The 23,832-nt window shown below is 33.9% G+C and overlaps 2 protein-coding genes across 2 annotated transcripts; one reads left to right on the forward strand and one right to left on the reverse strand.

Annotated features, from left to right (window-relative positions):
- Positions 1-1,172: 1,172 nt before the first annotated feature.
- On the reverse strand, positions 1,173-7,982 carry LOC126769842 (pancreatic triacylglycerol lipase-like). The gene is made up of 6 exons (XM_050488746.1): positions 7,937-7,982; positions 5,122-5,176; positions 3,537-3,682; positions 2,264-2,503; positions 1,386-1,734; positions 1,173-1,237 (listed from the first exon to the last, which is right to left on the reverse strand). Exons 1-6 carry the CDS (start codon positions 7,980-7,982, stop codon positions 1,180-1,182), a joined length of 894 nt encoding a protein of 297 aa, XP_050344703.1. The 3' UTR covers positions 1,173-1,179.
- Positions 7,983-21,025: 13,043 nt separating this feature from the next.
- On the forward strand, positions 21,026-23,589 carry LOC126768146 (pancreatic triacylglycerol lipase-like). Its single transcript, XM_050486084.1, has 5 exons — positions 21,026-21,062; positions 21,412-21,601; positions 21,762-22,156; positions 22,550-22,883; positions 23,544-23,589. The coding sequence occupies exons 1-5, from the start codon at positions 21,026-21,028 to the stop codon at positions 23,587-23,589; spliced, it is 1,002 nt and encodes a 333-aa protein (XP_050342041.1).
- Positions 23,590-23,832: the final 243 nt, after the last annotated feature.

The raw sequence follows: 23,832 nt of genomic DNA on the forward strand, positions 1-23,832 counted from the left end.
TATAGTATATTAATAGATTGCATATATTTTGAGATAAAGCTTAATATGCTGAAGTAGTCGGAGAGAGAGTTATGGTCGGTTTAAACGCCTTTGAATCGATACAGTCGAACCTATAACAGATACAAAAAATACTTTTAATGAAGGACTCGTAAATCTCGTAACTTGTAAAAACAAACACATTAAACATTTTAATGTTTAAAAAAAGAGCAAAAATACCTACACTACAATTTAGTATCATCCGTAACCGTACCGTAACAGCCTGTGAATGTCCCACTGCTGGGCTAAAGGCCTCCTCTCCTCTTTTTGAGGAGAAGGTTTGGAGCTTATTCCACCACGCTGCTCCAATGCGGGTTGGTAGAATTCACATGTGGCAGTATTTCAGTGAAATTAGACACATGCAGGTTTCCTCACGATGTTTTCCTTCACCGTAAAGCACGAGATGAATTATAATCATAAATTAAGCACATGAAAATTCAGAGGTGCTTGCCCGGGTTTGAACCCACGATCATCGGTTAAGATTCACGCGTTCTTACCACTGGGCCATCTCGGCTTTTTAGTATCATAGTGACAAATAATTAATCTTTATAAAAATAAATATCATTTTAATTTTAAATGTTAATGCAATGTTTATTTACATATATGTAAAATGTAATGTGTTTATTTACATATATGTAAATAAACATTGCATTGCACATATTGCAATTCGAATAAGCAATTTTAGAAATATTATGAGAAATTGAAATGAACGCATGTAAAACCTTGGGAACTGACCCTTCAAGATAATTCTTAGTAGTGCTGCTTAGCGTAGAATATCTGGTGAATGTGTAATAACGACCCAGGTCCACACACACACAATTTACACAAAGCCCTACCACCTAATCGGTCGATTAGCAATTGCATATATTACATCTCATTGGTTAGAAAATATATCGTGATAAAAGCTATATAAAAATTAAAATCAGGGTTATTATATCAGCACCTACATTCCTGTACATTTAAATTCTGTTACTTTTGTCTTACAGATCTCTTTAATTGTCATATTCTTAGGAGACCATTATTTATTAAAATATTATATTGTGTTTTTTTCTTTAATATATAGGAATCGTTTAAATAAATAATTAAAAATAAATACGTTTATTATAACATAAAACATAACATTATTCTTAAAAAATCTCCACTTCAACCCCTAGCGAAGGGTGGCTGAATGTTGGTCAGGAACAAATAAATGCCGCTACCACTGAAACAAAAACAAATATTTAAATACACAGATAATAAGATATTATTTTACAGACTACAACTATACAAAATATAACGCGACTATTTACAACTCAACTACTCTATCAACAAAAAAGAAATCTGCTATATCCATATACTTTACAACTCACCTAGTCTTAGTATTGGTTCCACCGAATATAGCATTCTTTTCGCCAGTGCAACGTAATGTCGAGGCTTCTTCCAATGATTCGCAAGCAGTTCCGACGAACTTGTTCCCATTAGCAGCTTCAGCAGTTATCGATTCAGCATAAAAAACGTATGCGTAGGTGTGGGAACATGTAGTATCAGTTCCACAACCAGTTTGGACGGTACCCCCGTTAGGATAGAAATCAATATCACCGAGTGGCTTATCGTAGCCATAAACACCAGATGTTGTGTGGATTACTTCAACAATATTAGCGTCATTCTTATTCAGGATATCAGGATGATGAGTCCAGCCGATTAAAGAGGGGTCAAGAGCTGTAACATTAAATTAGGTTACGTCTGAGTGTTTATATTTTTATATTTCTCCTGAAATTCAATTTATGGCTAAGGGAAAATTGTGGTGCATACCAGTTATAACATGTTTTATACATGTGTTAATTTTTTTTATATTACATACTCTAATATGCTTTTATTTATAAGTATATTTCGGTCTTAGTTCACAGTATTTACAAAATCAACTTAATTATAAATAAATAATTAAATAGTTCAAGTTCTGTTTTCATTTATCTTCCAGGTCATCATTATTTTATAAATGGTCTAAAGGAAGAAGTAGAGAAGTGCAGCTTGTCAGCTGTTTAGTTTCTTTGTCTTCGTTGTTTTAATATTTTACAAAAAAAAAGCATTAGTAGAAACACTTAAATATTTGTTGGTATTACAAACTATGATCCAAAAAACCAGAATAATAGAAACCTATTCACCATATTTCGTCATTTTGAATGACCATATGATGAATGTCTTATTGCTTTTTTAATATAATGTATACGTTTATTTAAAAGATGATTACCGACAACATGAGGGATGGTTCCTTGGATTCTTCTAGCTGCAATACCAGCAGCATGAGCTCCTAGACCGACACCAACTATACGAATGTTTTCAGTGCTGTATCCGAAGTTTGTGAGAATGTTTACAAATTGGGCGATGACATTTCCAACCTGTGGGACATTGCTGAGTGCAAAGGTGTACGAGGACGCTCCGGGGCTCCAGTCAACGGCGATCACATTTACGTCCTCAGCACCAAGGTGAGCTTTAAAGAAATCGAAGATATTCATTTTATTTTCATTCATTAATTGCACCATATTTCATTTATTTATTTATACTATATAATATGCACTTCAATTTGGACTTGTTAGTTAACTACCTTTTATTATTTATTTTTTAATGGAAATACTAAATAACCTGACGATAACTGTAACAAGAATATTCATTCACATAATAAAGAAATTGACATTCCAAAGAAAAAGTCATAGCTAAATCTGTTTGTTCGACGGTTTAGCCGCTACTTTACAGTTACTTTGATTGCTGACTTTTACTGCTCATTAAAGTGCCATAAAAGCAATTTCTTTCAAATTTTGTAAACATTTCATTACAATTCTAATCTATTGAAAATTAATAGATTCATTTTATTTATAAAAATAATAACCATTAATTAAAATGAAATAATGCATATTCAAGTTAAAATTTGTGATTCGACGATACGACTTGAGTACTAATAATAATAGTGATAATAAAAATCTTTATAATCCTAAACTACTAAGACCCGAGTCGTAGGGGGCAGAGCTATTCCATACAGTGACTACATTGTAATTAAAAAACTACAACATTTATAAGTCCCTTCAAATTATTAAGAAATTAATATCTTGTTTATTACTGGCAACCCAGTTGACTTTTAGTTTAGGTATGATTTTATTTAGGTATGAAGCAACAAATTATTATATGTAATAATGACGCAAGCGAGTTCAAACATTGCTAACTTCCAGATTCCAAGCGGACATTTCATAGGTTCGAAGTAGATTTTGAACCCAGGACCTTTGGAACTTCACTTTTATAAGCTAGCTTCTAAACAGTCGAGACAGTCGTGTACAGTAGCAGCAGGTAATTTACTCGTTTTTTATACCGATCATGAGATATGTCCTAAAAATGTCTGATTCATAGCAAAAATAAGTGATAACTGAAACAGATATTTCTTCACCTAATTCAGATAAAAATAAATCAATAATTTATAGAAAAAAAAATTTACAATTCCATAATATTCGTACTCTATTATAATAGATACATACCCGGAATTACAAAAGCGTTAAAGTTTCCACCAACGGATTGTCTATGATTGTGAATTGTGATGATGGTGCGCTTCGAGCGTTGAAATGAAGAATTCATGATGGATGCCTCAGAAGGCAACAGAGGCTGACTCAGTTCAGGGTTCGACCTATAATAAAAACAAAAATGGTATAAAACCAAGTCCCACCAATAAGTCACATAAGGGAAAGGGATGAGGTAACAACTTTATTAGTTTAGCCCATTCGAACCACAAAAGGAGTTACGACAATTAAACAATTGATATTGAATTGACGCTATCGTTGGAGATTATCTATGATTTTCACTATAGATGCGCGAAAAATCACGTCTTGAATATCGGCGAAGTTGTTATCGAAACTTTGAAATTAAAATTAAAGTAGATTTTTATAAGTAGTGAAATAGTGAAGTATAAATAAAATATATTAATCAAGATATACAAAGCAGAGCTATTAGCAATTCGCATGTAATACGTAAATCCAAGGTTTGTTTTTCTTTACCCCTTCTTCGATTGGTTTAGACTACCGATTGATTCAACTACTATTTATGAAGAGATAAAGTCTCATCCGATACGGCCAACTTGCAAACTCTGTACTGCTTAAAATACATTGACTTTTAATGGCCTGACCCGGGACACGAACCTAGACTCTTGGGATCCTGATAAAGATTTATAAATTAGACACTAGACTTACTCTACGGTGTAAAAAAAATAATAACATAATAATAGTATAATTAATATAGGATTTTTTTTGTCATACCATTTACTGTATTAATTAAATAACTGCTTATAATACTAAAAAACAATTAATTTAATTTACTGGTGGTAGGGCTTTGTGCAAGCTCGTCTGGGTAGGTACCACCCACTCATCAGATATTCTACCGCAAAACAGCAATACTTGATATTGTTGTGTTCCGGTTTGAAGGGTGAGTGAGCCAGTGTAATTACAGGCACAAGGGACATAAAATCTTAGTTCCCAAGGTTGGTGGCGCAATGGCTATAAGCATATATAACATTTCTTACAATGCCAATGTCTAAGGGCGTTTGGTGACCACTTACCATCAGGTGGCCCATATGCTCATCCACCTTCCTATTCTATATAAAAAAAAATAACTTTCTTATTTTTTTCGTAAGAATTTTAAACATACATTACAAAACCCTTAGACTAAGCGTCTGTCGTATTTTTTAGTGTAATTCCTAAATAATATTTTATATTTCCCATACATTGTAATGCATATTGATATGCAACATAAAATGTAAATTGCTGGCATGAACAATGATAATCGCCTTTACTGTTTAAATTCCCTCTTCCCGGCTTAAGTATACGCTTCCATAGCAAGTCCAGTCGCTGATACATTTTAATACTGTTGTATTTACTATCGTATATATTGTTTGTGATACATATTAATTGTTCGAAATAAATAAATAAAATTAAAACAATTTGTTTCCTTGCAGTTATAAATATAAAATAGTAATATTGACTAAAATTAAAGTCTATTCAGGGAATATTCCAAACTTTTTTTAGTACTCGTTGTTCATATTTTTGTTCCAAAAATTACTCGTTTGATACAAACCTCGTGTATAAATGGAAGACGATCTGCGTGGGGCCGAGGGCGAAGCCATTTGTTGCTGAAAATGAAAAGGTTTATTTTATCAAGTTTTTCTTTCTCTATAACAGTATTTTTTAATATTTATCAGCCCTGTAAATAAATAGCCATTTCCAAAATAAGGCTCTACATAAAACGTTTGTATCGTTATAATATTATAAATCTTTTGGTTTACGTTACGCACGCCAGTAAAACTCCCTGTTGTATGACTTTACAACAGATTTCAGCCAACTTACACAAAACTTAAAGAATTATAAAACTAAACCTTCCTCAAGAATCACTCCGATAATTGGTGAAAACCGTATGAAGAACCATTCTGCAGCTTATAACTTTATCGCATTCAAACAAACAGACAATTCTATTAACGTTAACATATACAATTAGAATGACAAAACAAGTAAATAAGTATCTGAAGTCCAATTCTACTAATACAACAATCCAGTTGCGGTTCATTGCAAAGTTAGTTCGGAATATAATCGGTTCGTTACCATTACGTTAATAAATTAGTATAATTGGCTTCTACTTATAATTTAACAGGGAATAAATGAAGGAAAGGGAACAAAATCGATATCCGATCGAAAACGTACCGTTATCATTATTAACATCGTAGGAACTCGATAATTTATAATAAGGACGTAATTTGTTATCGATATATCTTAAAATATTTGATATTTTCATGTCAGAATCGATTATAAAACTCGCATCGACCTTGTATATTAATGCCTCGGGGATTATATACCCAGTAGTGTAATACTTAAATATCATAAGGCATTTCTTTTATTATTCGTTTATATTGTAGTGATGATAAAAATATTACAATGTAACGTCAAAGGCTCGTTTATATTATCTATTATAGAGATACAGAATTTCTTTGAGCACGAGATAAATTAAAATTACAGATTAAACTTGTTACAAAATATAATCATCACTACATATTATAAAACAAAGCCTCTTGCTCCATCTATTTGTCTAAGAGCGATAAACTCAAAAAATACCAAACATTTTCATACGGTTTTCACCAATGGACGGAGTAATTCGTAATGAAGAAATATGACGATGATTGTAGAAAATGTCAACTAAACCAATAGCATTACGATAACCACGTTTATGTAAATCCTTATATACTATATAAAATAAATATAATGCATGCATAATTATAATGATAAGAAAAGTTGACCGTCTCGTATAAATATATTATTTTCGGTAAATTAACGGATTTATTAATCTAAGTCGAGTATATAAAACTCCGTTATACCGTTATACATACACAGTACCCTAAATGTTAATGATAACATTATATAAATTGGATTATAAAACTGATAGGTTACTGAAAAATGTTATCAATACAAATATCTTAATCACGTTATGTACCGATGATAATGATTCGCGTTTATAGATGTTATATTCATACAAATATTAGTAAATATGTTGTTTATTTTGAAATCACCGTTAAAGCAGAAAAGAAGGATATATTCGATAGCAAATTCGGTTCAGACTCCATCAATTAAAGTACAAATTGAAACAGATTTGAAACCACATGTATTTTTTTTAATTATAACATTAAGACGGGCTTGAAATAAGTAATCTAATCTGATATTTGCATTGAAAGAAATACAATCCGATTCTCACGCCGTCACGTCAAACTTGCTTCAAACCGGAATGTAACAATACAAAGTATTGATGTTTGGAGAATAAAGTTAAACGAAAACAAATCTACCAATTACAATAAGGTGATCTATATTAATAATATAAATATGAAAGTAACTCTGTCTGTCTGTTCCGCTTTCACAGCTAAACCACTAAACCGATTTTGATGAAATTTGGTGTGGTATGGTAAATAAAGACAAAGAATATGTTATGGTTTTAAGAAGTCGAAGTGTCAGGTAAGCCATTTTCTTTTCTGTATCTGACAACCTGTATGCAAAATTTTATGATGATCGGTTGAACATTAACGACGTGAAGTTATAACAAAAAGACAAACTCACTTTTGCATTTATAATATTAGTTAGTATAATACAACGCTTTTCATACGAGTTGTGAAGAAGCATGTGGGGCGTAGATATAATAATATAATATTCTGGGACAACATTCACACACGGCCATCTGATCCCAAACTAAGCAGATCTTGTACTATTGTACTATATACCAGACAACTGATATACTACTTTTCTTTAGTAAATATACTTACTATTAGTAAACATACTTATATAGATAATTACACCCAGACTCAGGACAATATATATATATCTTACGATAACTAATAATAATAACTTATAATATTTAATATTTTTGCTTCCATATTAATAAGAATTAGATTTATAATAAGGTTTAGGTTTTTAGGAATATCACTTATATCTTAATATCTGCGTAATACATATACAACATTTTCATTTATTCTAGAGAAATATTATTAAATTTTATTATATAATATTCGAAATTTTACAACGATTGTATAATTAGATTGACATTTAAAGAGTGCTAGGACTCGATTAAAACATAAAACATTCTGTGTTATTATTAAAATAATATAATGAATTATATAGAAGATTATAAACATCTCTCACAGACACTAAAATCGTGGAGATTTAGAAATAGTCAACCAACAAACAGATGCGAAAAGCGACTTTATTTTTATTCTTTAAATAGATAAATGAATTATATTATTGCTTTCTATAAGAAAGATTTAAAAAAATCTTTTAATATAATTTAAGTCGTTTTATTTCATGTAACCCGAATAAATTAAAACGTTCACCATCGTTTTCTATTTTCTATTATTTCTCACCTGCAATAGCAACACATAGCACTACAATGCACTTGATAACGGACATTTTGTTTCCAGAAAAATCGTAATAACCAATTGCGCTTGGTTTTTATACATTCAATTTATCTAACTACTTATATGTTTTTAAGAAATTGTAATCCAACACGTTGATAAATATCAACGACTGTAAAACTGTCAGATATTAACTATTCGACTTACTTATAACAAAATAATAATCATTATTTATTGAAATAATATTTGTTTAGATAGACCACTCCTTTGATCATTCTTTGGATAATTATGAAAACTTTAAATTTTTATTGATACTTAACAACAATGTCAACAGAAAGAATCGGCATTTATCACTACTTTATTTTTCTCTGAAAGAACGCTTTTAAGAGAAGTGAAGTGGTATGTTGGACTCACCGGTGCCAAGAACTTTCAGTGCACCGGAATATCCACTAAAAAACCAGCAGTATCCTCACTTCGGGAGTCTTTACGGGATCCCTTGCGCATACTACCATGACGTCCCGGTAAATGTCACAACTCCCACATCTGGGTATATACATTTTCTATTAAAAAGAAAGATTTTTTTTAACCATAATGGTAAGTTGATACTATAGAGTAATTCACTGTACGAAATATTAACTATCATCATACATAGCCGATGCACTACCAGCCTTGGGAACTAAGATGTTATGTTCCTTGTGCCTGCAGATATACTGCCTTCCACATTCAAACAATTATTAGCATTCGCGTTTATTTTAAATTTGCGCTCTCTACAATATTCTTACAATGCTTTCAATTAATAATCATTAAATAATTTATACATAAGCATAATAAATTAATTTATTTCCATAGTCACGGACTATGGAAATAAATAAATTTTTGTATGATCTTGTTATTTACGTAAACTAAATACCTGAAATAGGTTAAAGAATCGGCTTAAGATCTATGTTTTTTAAAAACGATAAAACTGATAAAGATAAGGATAAATCTTCTTTTCCTGAATTACAATTATAAACTCAGTATCGAAATTTTAAGGTATAAATGTTATCGAGTTCCCTTTTTTTCAATAATATAGTTCTAGTGCTCCGAAAACAAATACTTAAGTATGAATATTATCAATCAACCTACTCTACTACCTGTTGAAATATGTCAAAACTATAAAAAGTACTAAAAACTGTCTATGTTCATACTTCAAAATCACGGACTTCCATACAAACATGAATATATAGTATCAAAAACAAAACAATTTTTTTCAATCCGTAATAGTTTTTTTCAGTCAGTTTATTTTAATAAGATACTAACCTTTTTTTCGCAGGAAAAACTCGTTACGCGTTTTCCCCACGGGTATAGTGGGGGGGTATATGGGGCTCGCTGGTGTCTGCTTGCGCGTGTTACCTCTCTGTTAGGCTCTGTAGGCCTGCCGACCTATATGGGCCTCCATTCTCTAGGAACCTAGTCCCGGCGGCGCCTATTGCGATGGGTTGAGGAAGTGCGCATAGCGCCTCTTTCTTCTCCCCGGTCTTCTTCGGTGGAGCGAATCTGTAGCGGCATCCTCTTCCCGCTCTCGCTGCGCGGCCTCCATGTGTGACATCACACTTTCATAGAAGGTGACCATTTCCGACCAGCACCCTTCGCTTCCAAACGTCGCATTGATGATGCTGCGGCAAGGAGAGGTCTCCGCCGACAACCACCGCCAGGGAATGCCTCTGAAGCATACTCCGTCAGGGAGTGATGCGATGATATTTAAATATTTCAAAATTTACTTTCACTCGCTCAACTCCTGTTAAACATTAAAAACTTTATTTGCTAATAATTTCATTCAGGCATTTTTATTTTGTACATACAAATATTATACTAGTGAATTTTGATTTATATAAAAACTAACGTAACATTAAATAATAATAATAATAACCCCACCGACGTATCTTTACGTTACGAGCTACTCATGTTGGATTGGCCTAAGATGAGAAGACAGACCAAGAGAGATACAACCCAAGCCAAGGTGGAACAGCGTACGCCGAGGGCTCCATGGCTAAGGGGGTGCTTAGTCGTTAGTATGCGAACTTTAGAGACAAGGGGACCTCTAATTTAATTTACCCTTATCACAGTGAATGCAGGGCTCTGCTGTGATTGACTTTTATGTCCCTAGCTACTCGTGGGAATAATATGATAACTAGGTCTAAAACTAAAAAATATATACAGGCGAACGAGCCATCGTTAGAAGAAGAGTCCACGCAGACTTCTAATTCATCCTCCAAATCTTTATTCCCATCAATACCCTCTTCATCACCAATTTTGTATGCATCTTCACCAAATTCATCATCAACCGGTGCTCAACTGGCGGATGTTGCACAGGAGACAAATTTTGTCAGTGAACCTGTGCCCACCACCAGTGGCGTAAAAAAAACGTAAAAAATGGAGTATGGAAATGAATAAGTTCATCCTACGTACCTACCTATATCTTACAAATTTAGAATCAGACACAAATTCATATCTTTCTTCACATATGGAAGTAAGCAGACAGAGAATTGGTGACCAACGTAGAGCTATTATACAAAAGAAATTATTATCACAAGAAACCATTGATCAGATTTACGATGAAGTTAGAACAGAATTGCAAGTAATCCAAACTCAGATACAACAAAACGCCACAAATCTTAAAACATCCCTTAACACACTAACAGGAAAACGTATGCACTTTATCATCAACGTTTTTAATATAAGCAACACTCCTTAACGCTTGGCTGCAGCCCGCGTTTTAGGATTAAACCCTTCGAAAGAAGAGAAACTTTAAAAGTTAAATAGAAATAATAATAATAATAATAATAATACTTTATTGTTATCCAATACATACATATTATAAAAAGTAGCCCTGACTCCTGAACTGGTGTTACCCGTGCGTTAGAAGTCAGTTCCTTCCTATTCAATTATTAGAAAGTATTACAAAGGTTCTTATTACTAATTATTGTAAGTTAATCCAAACCGTGTGTGCGAGAGTGTGTAAATGTGCGTGTGTGTGTGTGTGCTATAATTGAGCGTGTGATATGGATGTTCATTTATGAGGTAGTTTATAGTTTCTCAATGTCTTCATAATTAAGTTGTTTTAGCCATGTTTTAGTTTTGACTTTTAATTGATAGTTATTAATGTCCTTTATTCTTGAAAATTGATTTAATTTTTTATAAAGTCTAGGTGCGAGACTGTTATATTGTTGCTGTGCAAATTTACTTTTAACATTATTGTAAAGAAATCGATCTCTTCTACTGAAATCAGTTGTGGGTAGGAGTGGGACAACTGTTTTATGGTATTTTTGTATACATAAGTGTACAAAAAGTTTTCTTACTGGTGGTAGGGTTTTGTGCAAGCTCGTCTGGGTAGGTACCACCCACTCATCAGATATTCTACCGCAAAACAGCAATACTTGATATTGTTGTGTTCCGGTTTGAAGGGTGAGTGAGCCAGTGTAATTACAGGCACAAGGGACATAAAATCTTAGTTCCCAAGGTTGGTGGCGCATTGGATATGTAAGCGATGGTTGACATTTCTTACAATGCCAATGTCTAAGAGCGTTGGTGACCACTTACCATCAGGTGGCCCATATGCTCGTCCGCCTTCCTTTTCTATAAAAAAAAAAAAAAAACATCCGCCTTTTCATAAACCTTTTTTGTTAAAAATCGGAATGGTAAATACATAATTACTTTAAGTAGTGCTCGCTGGGCACGCTCAGCCATTAACATATGAGTTTTGGCAGCGGCACCCTATGAACAAATACAATACGTAAGTATACATTCTGCTAGAGCTTTATACGTTCTTATTAAGAGGGGAATATCCGCAATATGCCTGAACATTTTAAAAATGTATATTAATTTTCTTATTCTTTTGGAAACTGATGCTATGTATTTATTCCAACTAAGTGTTTCATCTATAATTATACCCAAGTATTGCACTGTTGTTATTATCTGCACCACCTGGCAGAAAATGGACTTTCCGCTATTATTTCTTGGCTGGAAGACAACCTATTAACACTTAATACCAGTAAGACGAAGCAGCGTGCTATGGAGCGAGCTATGCTCGGAGTATCTTTGAAGGATAAGATCAGAAATGAGATTATCGGAAAAGAACCGGAGTCACCGACATAGCTTGCAAAATTAGCAGGCTGAAGTAGCAGTGGGCTGGTCACGTACGTCGTAGAACCGATGGCCGTTGGAGCAGACGAGTCCTAGAGTGGAGACCGCGAATCGGCAAGCGCAGCGTATGGCGCCCTCCAGCCAGGTGGACCGACGACCTTAAGAAGGTGGTGGGCACCAACTGGATGCGGAAGGCGGAGGACAGGGAGCTTTGGCGCACCTTGGGAGAGGCCTATGTTCAGCAGTGGACAACGATTGGCTGTTGATTGATTGAAGACGAAGTATATCTGTTTCAGTAAAACTAAGGCATCAGTACCAAAAGACTCGAAGTTGTACACTCATAAATATCCATGTAATAGAATCGACAACGTATCACGCCCCCATTGTACATGCACAAGCTTATCTAGAGTATTAAACATCCGTGGAGTGGCACTAACAAATACTTGATTCAAATATTATCTAAAAAACGTAGTCAGATTATTAGGGTGAATAGAATAACGAGTGATTCTATGTCCTGTAATTACGGCATTCCTCAGGGTAATACCTTGGGCCCAACGCTATTTCTAACATGTATTAATGATCTCTGTAAAATCCCCTTAAATAATAGCAAATTAATGATGTTTGCTGACGACACCGTCCTAATCTTTCATGGATCATCTTGGGAAGATGTCAAAAAAATTGCTGAAAAAGGCTTATCCAAGGTTACTGCATGCTAGAAAATTCGTTATTATACCTATAAATATATATAAATAAAACTGTTATTATATGTTTTTCAATAAACGATCTTGGTAGCCCAAGCACTTCATTTACCTTAAATACACACACTTCCTTGTAATTATCATTCTGACACTCCACCTAATTGCAACTGCTCCTCTTTAAGCCGCGTTAAAACCATCAAGTGTCTTAGTATCATGATTGATGAACCTTTAAGGCCTCTGCCTCGAATTTTGCGGGCAGCGGGGCGGCGGCGGCGGCGGCGCGGCAGCGGGGCGGGCAACGCATACCTGTTCTCCAAACTAGCGGGCAGATCGCGCGGCACTATAGCGGTGTAGTGTTGTGTTCGTGGTTGTGTTGTCGAGATATTTGTTTTTATTCGCGAACGAAATGTCTGAAAAACGGCGACATCTTTTTGATTCAAATTTATTCCTAACGCTCGATTTATTGTGGGCAAAAGAAGAAGTGGATCCCTACTATAGGGCAAGGAAAATAAATGGCGAGTTTTATCGAAATTATGAAGAACAGAGACAAAATCCCGACAAATTCTACGACTAATAATTGGTTAATTATTCTTCTATTTTTATGGTTCACATCTTTGCTGTTCCATATGGGTGTCCTCTCAAAGATTGCCGAAATAATTAGCTCTTGCACGTCCGAAGACATTTTGATACGTCACAAAAAAAATGTACAACACTAAACCTACAATGCAGACGCGCAACGCGGGCGGTCACCGCTTGACTGGAGTGCACCGCTCGTTGCCCGCCCCCGCGCCGCTCCTGCACCGCTGTATTCGAGGGCCGGTCCATTTGATTATACGCGTAAGATCCTGCCGCTCCCGCGCCGCCGCCGCCGCCGCCCCGCTGCCCGCGAGATTCGAGGCAGAGGCCTAAAATTGGATTCTCATATTTCTCTTATCTCTAGTCGTATTAGAAAACTAATTTTTGTTTTCAAAAACTTACGCACAGTGGCTAATTTTTCCTTACTTATTAGAACATTAATATAAATGGCCAACACATTACACATCTGCGATTTGCCGACGACATTGTCATCATGGCGGAGACTGCAGGATTTGGAAGAGATGCTAAACAGCCTGAGCGATTCTTCAAGACAAGTAGATCTCGGGATGAACATTGAAAAGACCAAAATTATGGCAAACCGACCGAGACCAGTCGTCGTAAATGGCTCTCCACTTGAAGTTGTCAGGAATATATCTACTTGGGCCAAACTATATAACTTGGCCGGCACAAGTTTGAGAAGGAAGCTAAAAGAAGAATACGTTTGGGCTGGGCGGCATTCGGGAGGTTACGTCATATTTTTGAATCGTCGATCCCACAATCGCTTAAGACGTCCGAAACGTGGACACTTACTACGGTAAGTGTCCACGTTTCGGTACCTAAATTTGTGGAACAGTCCTACGGGACTGGTCCACAAATTTAGGGTCGCTCAGCGAGCAATGGAACGTGCGATGCTTGGAGTTTCTCTAGCAGCTAGAATACGAAATGAGGACATTCGCCAGAGAACTAAAGTCACCGACATCGCGCGTAGAATTAGCTCGCTGAAGTGGAAGTGGGCTGATCATGTCTCCAGACGTATTGATGGCCGATGGAGCTGACACGAGTTAGAGTGGAGACCACGCTTAGGCAAACGTAGTGTAGGACGCCCTGTGACAAGATGGGCCGACGATTTAAAAAAGGTGGCAGGTTCGGGATGGATGCGGACTGCCCAAGATCAGGATGGTTGGCGTTCTATGGGGGAGGCTTTCGTCCAGCAGTGGACGGCAAAAGGCTGAAAAAAAAATTAGAACATACAAAACACTGGGAGAATCACTAATAAGTGATTGAATATGTACTTGGGGAAGTGTTGCACAAGTGCACTTAACCAAGCTAGAAAGAGCTCATAGAGCCGTAATAAAAGGTACTTACAGCACTTCCAATTTGCCACTCAACCACATTATTGTATGTTACAACTCAAGTTTTATAATAATAATAATAATATCTTGGGACATTCATTGATCTGATGGGATCTGATCCCAAATTAAGCTTGTACAAAGCTTGTGCTATGGGAACCAGACAACTTATATACTACATATACTACTTTTCTTTTGTAAATACATAATTATATAGAAAATTATACCCAGACTCAGGACAAACAGACATGTTCACGCACATAAATGTCTGTCCTGAGTGGGAATCGAACCCACAACCTTTGGCGTGAAAAGGCAAGTATCTACCAACCACGCCAACCGGCTCGTCAAGCTTTGAATGTACGTAAGCTATTCATATACCAAATAACATGCAGATTCCATAGAGTTAAGGTTTAATAACTGAGATTACTTATAAAAGACTAAATAAATGTCTTGTTCCCTTTTTTAGGACAAGATTTGCCCAAAGATCCTACAATAATCTGGCTCCTAGAATTAATAACATATTACACGCTAAGCTCAACCTTAGGAAATACACAATGGAAGGAAACAGACAACTAAAGCAATTCATCTTTAAGTACCTTTTGGAACTAACTGACACAAATATAAATAGTTTATTTACACCCTTAAAATTAAATTAAATGCACACACACACACTCATACACGCGTGCGCACACACGTACTCACGCTCACATAAGCATGGACATCATATTTGTTTCATATTATTATTTTTATTATTATTTAGCTAATATTTAAATGTTATATGTTAATTTGTAAACTTTTTGTGTAGAAATAAATAAAATATTATTATTATTATTAAAATATAATAATATAATAAGAAATTGATTGTGTTTATGATTTGATTTTTTATAAAATATTTCTATTATCAATCTTGTCTATTTATCTTTAATACATTATCTTTAAATCAATTTAAAATCTCAATTTGACATATTTATCAAAAACACATTAATTATTATAATTATCACCACACTGACAGAACTGATATATAACATAATCTCTTCCATGCTATTATATACAGCTGAATAGGTTTTTGTTTGTATGACTGCGATAACCTCAGCTAATCTCAGGATGTACCAGTCGGATAAGACGATAGTAATAAGAATAACATTTATTAAGATTTTATATCCATATTATAACATAACCAAAGGGGCAGACCAGCAACGTTTAAGGCAGGTGAAGCTGCGTGGAGCAGCTATTCTCACTTTATAAGTCTCATACAGTTAACCAACCAAAAACACAAGTTGACATCTGACCCAATATTATATAATAATAATAATGTCCTCGGTCAATCTCGGTCACGGTGATCAATCTTAAGAGAGATTGGCCAACTGCGCAAGATATATTATAGTGCACAAGTGTGTGCGCAAACACAGTTGCACTCTCTATTCCCTAGTTCTTATAATTCGATGGGACGGCAATCCGACACGACCAGAAAGAGTTCAGGCGCAGGATCAACGGCCTGCGTGCTTTCCGAGGCACGGTGGTGTACACACTTCCAACTTCCAGACTCCGGGCTACTACTGAATATTTTCGACAGAAAAACCCTTTTATTGCTCGACCTTGGAATTTAACCCAGGACCTCTATCTGTGGCCTAACGTCTAGTCACTAAACCAACGAGGCATTGCATATTATATTTATAATAAATAAAACATAAAGTTCACTATTTCATTTATTTTTCCTAAGCACATTCGAATAACGAATATTATTTGAATTATATTATATAATAATATTACGATACAATATTATCTATATCTAATTTATCAATAGATTATTTATAACCAACCAGGGAGTATAACCGTTGATTAGCGGAAATGTGTATTTAGAAATAATTACTCGAATTTCCAAATTCAAATTATATTAATAAATAAGTAACTTTATAATTCGAATATAAAAGTCGATTGTTTATGCTGTGTAGCACTTTGGGCTTAACACTGTTATCTAATTATTTCTTAAACCTTATTCCGCACAAAAAGAGATATAACAAGTTAAATCCGCGATCCCTTCAAACCATGGTGATGAGATGTTAAATTATAGCACAATATAATAATTATTACACATTAATTACTATAAACAGTTATTGATTAATTTACCTTTATTTATAAAACAACACTATTCCACTACTACAGACTTATTATAACCACCTTAATTTAACTTCCAAAATTCCGATTACAACTTCGCGACATTAAAAATTTCTCGTGAATACATAGTGTATATTATAGGTTAAGATATCGACCAATGATAATGATATCGCGTCAATTCGATGTCAAAGTTGGATTTTGTCCGTACTCCTCTTGTGGTTGGAATGAATTGCTACATATATATATACTAGCTGACCCGACAAACGTTGTTCTGCCAGTACTTGCCTGTAAGTGTGTAGGGATGGGATCTATGACAGAAAAAGGAAAGGAGCGCTGTAGACGTTAACCGCCAATAAAAACAAAAAAACACCAACCATTCATTTTCTCAATTTAATGTATATCATCAATGTAATGGACATATTCATTGTTTGATTAAAAGTTAAATGTAAAATGAAAAAAGTAATATATATTTATCCTAAAGTAGTTAATTAATTTCAAAGAGCGATTGAGTGCGATCATCGTTTGGCCTTGCGATTTATTGATTGTCTTTATACATATATGCATAAAGCACCACCCTGCGAATTTTATCATGCGTTTATTTATTATTGTTTTCTTAGGTTATGTCTAAGGATTTTGTGTGAGAGTGGTGGCTCATCGTACATTTGGCCGACATTATGAGACAAAACTTTTGAAAAAGGTGGTCCGTTATTTGTTTTCTTTATAATATTGGTAAATGGTCACCCCCACCCATATACATTGGCACTATAAAATATTAACCATTCCTTACATCGCAAATGCGCCACCAACCTTGGGAACTAAATTTTCCCTTATGCCTGTAATTACACTGGCTCCATCGCCCTTTAAGCCGGAATTCAACAATATTAAATATTGCTGTTTGGTGGTAGAATATGAGACAAACATAGTACATACGAATGGAACATAATCTTTGGGCTGGCTATTTTGCTGTCGCGTCACTGGCCATCATTCCTAAATTTAATTTTGCCATTACTCCTAAGATTTAATTCAAATTAATCCTTTTATAATTCCAGTGAGGCAACCACGTCTTTTAATTGCCTTTCAATCAAAACTGCCTTCGCATTATCAGCAACTAACGGTTTTTAATAAAGCAGACCAATTGAGTTACTACTAAAAAAAATTTGAAATATAATTTAATATTTTACACAACTCGAGGTGATTTATTTCACACTAACTATATAAACAAACATAGTCTGATCAAAGGTAACGCTGCTAACCGAATTCAAATGGAATTAATACTACTTATTGCATTAAATAATTAAATTTGATTCAGTATAATGATATTCTAAAGGATTTTATTTTGAATATTGTCATGGTAATTTAAACCCTTTAAAAATAAATTAAACATCAAAAATGTCTTCAAAAGTTTCAAACAATCAAAACAGTCTACTATAAATTAAATATTGTTATAATTGCTTGTCCCTTGTAAATTAAAACGATAACAAAAAAACAATGTACGGTTGGGGAAGAAGAGACCCGGAGAGGAACGAAGTCTTTTGCAATATTTTTTCGTATGCGAATGGACTTCAAGAACAGCCTTGCTACAAGATACGTGCCGATGAGCAAACCATTCATTGGTGACATACTCACACGCACATTTTCGTTATTTTGTTGGATTTGTTCGTTTGTTCATTCTGCTCTATTATTACGCATGCTTGATGCTTTATTAGTTCGACGGCCAAATGGGCCTCCATGCGTCTTGCTGGCAGTTTTCACTGTAACACACACACACAAATAGACCAAATTGTTGTATTTACTGATAAAAACGGTATACCGATAATGTATTTAATCTTTTAGTATTTCACCAACCTTTTCAATATCATAAAACACGTTTATATTTCTTATCAATTAAATAAGTCGTTAAATATTTAGCAAAATTTCAACACAATTTAAAGTACAAATAAAAAAAATGTCTAAAAAATAGGAAAAAAATTTGGATAGGGAGGGACACCCTTATCAGCTAGCGGTATGAAATATACTTTACGATCTATTCTCATAGCTCCCAAATATACATAATAAAATTCATAAAAGTTTGTCGAATCGCTTCGAAGGAGTTCGACCACAAACACGTGACACGAGATTTTTATATTTTAGATAGATTTTAATGTACTGCGAACTGCGAAAATGTATGTATACAGTGTAAATTCTAACAATCATTGTTTTGGGTTCTATTGCGTTGATAAAGGCCCCCGGTAATACGTAGTTTTACTCATATATATACAGACAGAGATCAGTTACAGATTTATTATATGTATATGGATATACTGCGAACTGCGAAATTGTATGTAAAAAACAGTTAAGTACCGTATAGATTCAGTATTTTACAAAGTTCTCTAAACAGCATAATGAGTTTTATACAAACTGTATAAATAGTAATCAAAATGCTCTTATCAGAAACATGAATCCATTGTGGTGATTTTTTTGATAATAAATCTAAAAAGAATACTTAATTAATAATAATACTTAAATAATAATTTCGCCTGTCGTAAATATGTAATTGATATGATAACATAATTACTAAAAATGAGAAAGAATTGATGTGCTAACATAATTACTAAAAATGAGTGACGTTAAAAATTGTTTTGATAATTCTAATCTTTCGCCTTTTTTATCAAATAATAACACGTTTATCATTTTTCATATCATTATCTCATTCACAAATATATTTTTAAGGACCACCGCAGTATATCTTCTACTCATAGTTCCAATATTTAAAATTGCAATCCTCAAAATATTTTCCTTTTTTCTAACGTCGAAATGGTCGGTAAATTTGCAACTTATCAGTATGAAAATGCTATCATGATCCTTATTTATAATGATAATAAGCGTGAGTTTCGCCAGTTACGATGAAGTGGTTAGTAAAATTCCCTTGTTCGTCTCATACGATTCCTACTAGTTGATATGGGTTCAAGATGAGTAAAGCTGAGCAAGTAATAGAAAAAATACAACCTTTATAATCAAATTAAAATATAAATAAGGATAAAAATAAACAATTTAATGCAAACTTTATTAAGCTCTTGCAGGGTAACCTTAAAAGAAAAAAGTAATGATCTATAAAATTCAAAATAATAATATTAACTTAAAAAATTAAGACTAGTAGAACAAAATTACAATTGCAACCTAAAGCTACAAAGTATTTAATATTATCAATCTAATAATGAAATTAAGCTGTGGAGTGCCGGCCTAGAATAGTACTCCCTCAATCTCATCCCGTGGATGTCGTAAGAGGAGACTAAGGAACGGGGAAAGGGAGAATGGAGAGCAGCATCCCACCCGTTAACATCTTAATCCCCTACTGCGCTCGCCAACTCGCCTGCCCAGCGTGGCGAGTATGTGCAAACCCTCCTACATGGTAGATGCGCATTAGAACCGGGAGCTTTGGCGCACTTTGGGAGAAAGGAGACAGGCCATGTTCAGCAGTGGACGACGATTAGCTGTTGATTAATTGTTTGATTTAATAATGAAATTAATGAAAAAACTCAAAACAATCAGACGAAATGATGATAGAACAACGACAACGCAAATTTGAACGAAACTCGAATGAATATATATGGCAGAAGGTAACACTCTACTCGAGAGAATCTGAACACCGCGATTCAGAAATTGAGGTTTTTAGGACACCACATCTATGGGCTAATGACCAACATATAAACTATAACAACAACAATACGTACCTGGACTTTAATTCTTATAACTTTCGATAAACTCAACAGATTTTGATGAAATAAAGACTATACGGTACCTTAATATACTTCTTATAATAACTCGGTATTTTGAATTTGTGATTTTTAGCCATTTTAAAGATTACCCCGGACCAATAGACAGACAAAAAATGCTTGTTTTGATTTTGGTAACTATCAAATTGTCATATTAACTTTAGAAAAGGTAGTTATTTTGAAATCACACACAGATACTTCAATTTTTGTTAATTTGTATAGATGTGATCTAAAAATTATATGAAACAAAATTTCTACTCATAATATATATATATATATATATATATATATATATATATACATATATATTTATATATATATTTATATATATATATTTTTTTTTTATATTATAAACAAATTGACTTTTTCATTTACGTGACTCTATTCTTGGCGAAATATATCAGATTTAATTAACGATAATTAACATTTGATGATAACAAATACAATAAATACTGACAAACGTAACTACGTATGAGACCACAAGTCATGAAGCTCTTAACGATTCTTCTCGCTTCGGTAACATGTGAGTAAAATTTTATTGTAATATTTTTTAATTGTCCTATGGATAGAACCCTACTTTTTATTTATTCTACCCCCAAATAGTAAAGCTGCCGACTGCTGTGTATTGCTGCTTAACTTACAATGATAATGTTTTGTTCTACTTTTTTATTAATTTATTACTTTTTTAATTTGTATTATAAGGATTGTCGTAATTGTTACCATTTTTTACATTTACAGTTTAATTCTTCAAGTATGTAATATTGAGTAAATATGAGTTCAAACATAAGTACAACAGTTCGAAATCGAAAATTTAAAAAAAAATGAACTGCTATATTAAAAATATAAAATAATAACATCATGTGTTTCAATAGTGTGTGCTGGAAGCGCCATTCCTTTGGTGCCAGGAGACAACAGCCACTATGTCGAAGGAGTGAGCCGTTACATCTGGATGCCAAATGGCGAAGGTGTTCCTCAGCTAGTAGATCTTCAGGCCCCAGCGAATGAAGTAGAGCTATTGAACACGAGAAATGGAGCCAACAACCAGTATTGGCTCTTTACCAGGTCAGTTTTATTTATATATGTTTTAATTTAAATTTTCTAAGCAAATGTGGTTTTACAATCTGTTGGAATATATTTCATTCATCGATTTGAACAAACGAGTAAATACCAAAAAAAGTATTATTAATCCTAATATTATTCACATCTGTTATACTTTTTACAGAAATAACCCAACCAGTCGTCAGATCTTGGTGAATGGAAACATTAATTCCGTCCGTAACTCGAACTACCGAGCTAACAGACCCACCAAAGTTATTGTCCACGGATGGAACAACAATGGCAACAGTGAAATGAACCCGTTGATCACGTCCGCTTTCCTCGCGGTTCAAGACGTAAATGTGATCGTTGTGGACTGGAACCGTCTCGCTAACGGCTTATATACAACAGCAGTCCGCGGTGTGCCCGATGTTGGTCGTCATCTTGGAAATTTCATAGCATGGCTCTTCAATAACGCTGGTGGCAACTGGAATCAACTACACTTGGTAGGCTTCAGTTTGGGCGCCCATATTGTTGGCAATGCTGGTCGCACTATCGGAGGTCGCGCTGCCCGTGTCACAGGTACAATTAACTCAAATGCATACCAAGTTCTTGAGCGTTAGAGGTGTTTTTATTTAAACCAGATATATTATTCAAACGTATAAGTGCTCGTATTATATATGTTGCATAATAATAATCATCATCTTCTCTTTTTGTTTTTATGGGATTTCTCAATGGAATACATATTTATCAATAGTAAATTAACATATTATCGAAATGTGCATTATACTATTGGTAGGTTAACATAATAATTTTGTAACAATGTTTTGAAAGTATTTGTAAAATCCTTTATTGAGAAAACGTTTCGATTTGAGTTCATGAACAAAAATGTTACAATTAAACCCTTATCGAACGATTTCATCCTTTGTGAAATATATATAAATTATTGAATATATTAAACTTTTACAATTTCAGGCTTAGATCCAGCTGGCCCACAATGGGGTGGTAACTCCAATGCACTTAATCGTAATTCTGGTGTATACGTCGAATCAATCCACACTGATGGTGGTCTTCTGGGTATATTCGACCCTATCTCCAACGCTGATTTCTACCCCAACGGTGGCAGAAACCCTCAACCTGGTTGTTCAATAAGCACCTGCTCCCACGGCCGTGCCAATCAACTTTTCGCTGCCAGTATAAGGTTTAACAACTTTATTGGAAGGCAATGCTCTAATCTGAATCAAGCCCAAAATAACAACTGCAGTGGTAATCAGCTTCGTATGGGTAATCGTGACTTGGGAAAAAGAGGGTAAGTATTTTTTATGGAATAGTAAAATAGTAACTGACCATGTAATGGAAATTAGTGTCATCAGTCCTTTAAGCCATTCTTTACACAATGCGGATCACGGAAAAATAGTCTCAACGGAGACTATAGCTTCATATACTTTCCAAATAAAATGGATTATAACACTGATTCGATACTACCTACAAATACTAATTATATACATATATATTAGGTATTACTTAATTTATACTACCGCTGTAACATTACATTCTAATGTCAAATTAATTCATGTAGTCATAAACTGTATTTCCTGGTATATAGAAGTAAGTCAGTGTAATTACAGGCACAAGGAATATACCATCTTAGTTGCCAAGGTTAGTGGTGCATTGCCTTACCGGTAAATATTACAGCGTCAATGACTATAGGCAGAGGTGACCACTTACCAGCACATTGGCCGTTTCGCGGACATATATTATAAAAAATATATATTTGAAATACTTTATTCTTTTTTCAATTGTAAAGTATCAAAAACAGTAATATCATTAGGATTTTTTTAATTCTCAGTTCTTATTCTAATTATTTTAGTTAACTATTTTTTAAAATTAATGGTAGGACCATTGTATATTCATATAAAGTTGTACCAGTACCAGTATATTTTAATGTAGAATTGTATATTTTTTTCAGAAATGGACTCTTCGGATTGAGGACTGGAAACAGGTGGCCTTTCTAAACTGGATACGCTTACTTTTATTACTAAATAAAATACAGTGAACTAGTCTGAAACATTAAATTATTTATTAAAACAATATCTATATTTTTACTTTCCCAAATCCCAATAATTCTGTACAATATTGTCATGACACTAACCAAGTTAATTTAAATCTAAATTCCGAGACATTTTCCACCCCTTTGCTATAAATATAATAGGCGTATTATACACCAAAATTGCACATTTTATGTTTGAAGATTCTAT

Source organism: Nymphalis io, chromosome 1 (genome assembly GCF_905147045.1).
Source record: "Nymphalis io chromosome 1, ilAglIoxx1.1, whole genome shotgun sequence".
NCBI classification, from domain to species: Eukaryota; Metazoa; Arthropoda; class Insecta; order Lepidoptera; family Nymphalidae; genus Nymphalis; species Nymphalis io.

Coding starts and splice junctions, on each gene's coding strand:
- LOC126769842 (XM_050488746.1), bottom strand. CDS start 7,982: ATGTCCGTTATCAAGTGCATTGTAGTGCTATGTGTTGCTATTGCAG. Junction 5,177..7,936: donor GCTATGTGTTGCTATTGCAG/GTGAGAAATAAT, acceptor TTTCATTTTCAG/CAACAAATGGCTTCGCCCTC. Junction 2,504..3,536: donor TAACGCTTTTGTAATTCCGG/GTATGTATCTAT, acceptor ATTTCTTTAAAG/CTCACCTTGGTGCTGAGGAC.
- LOC126768146 (XM_050486084.1), top strand. CDS start 21,026: ATGAAGCTCTTAACGATTCTTCTCGCTTCGGTAACAT. Junction 21,602..21,761: donor CAGTATTGGCTCTTTACCAG/GTCAGTTTTATT, acceptor TACTTTTTACAG/AAATAACCCAACCAGTCGTC. Junction 22,157..22,549: donor TCGCGCTGCCCGTGTCACAG/GTACAATTAACT, acceptor TTACAATTTCAG/GCTTAGATCCAGCTGGCCCA.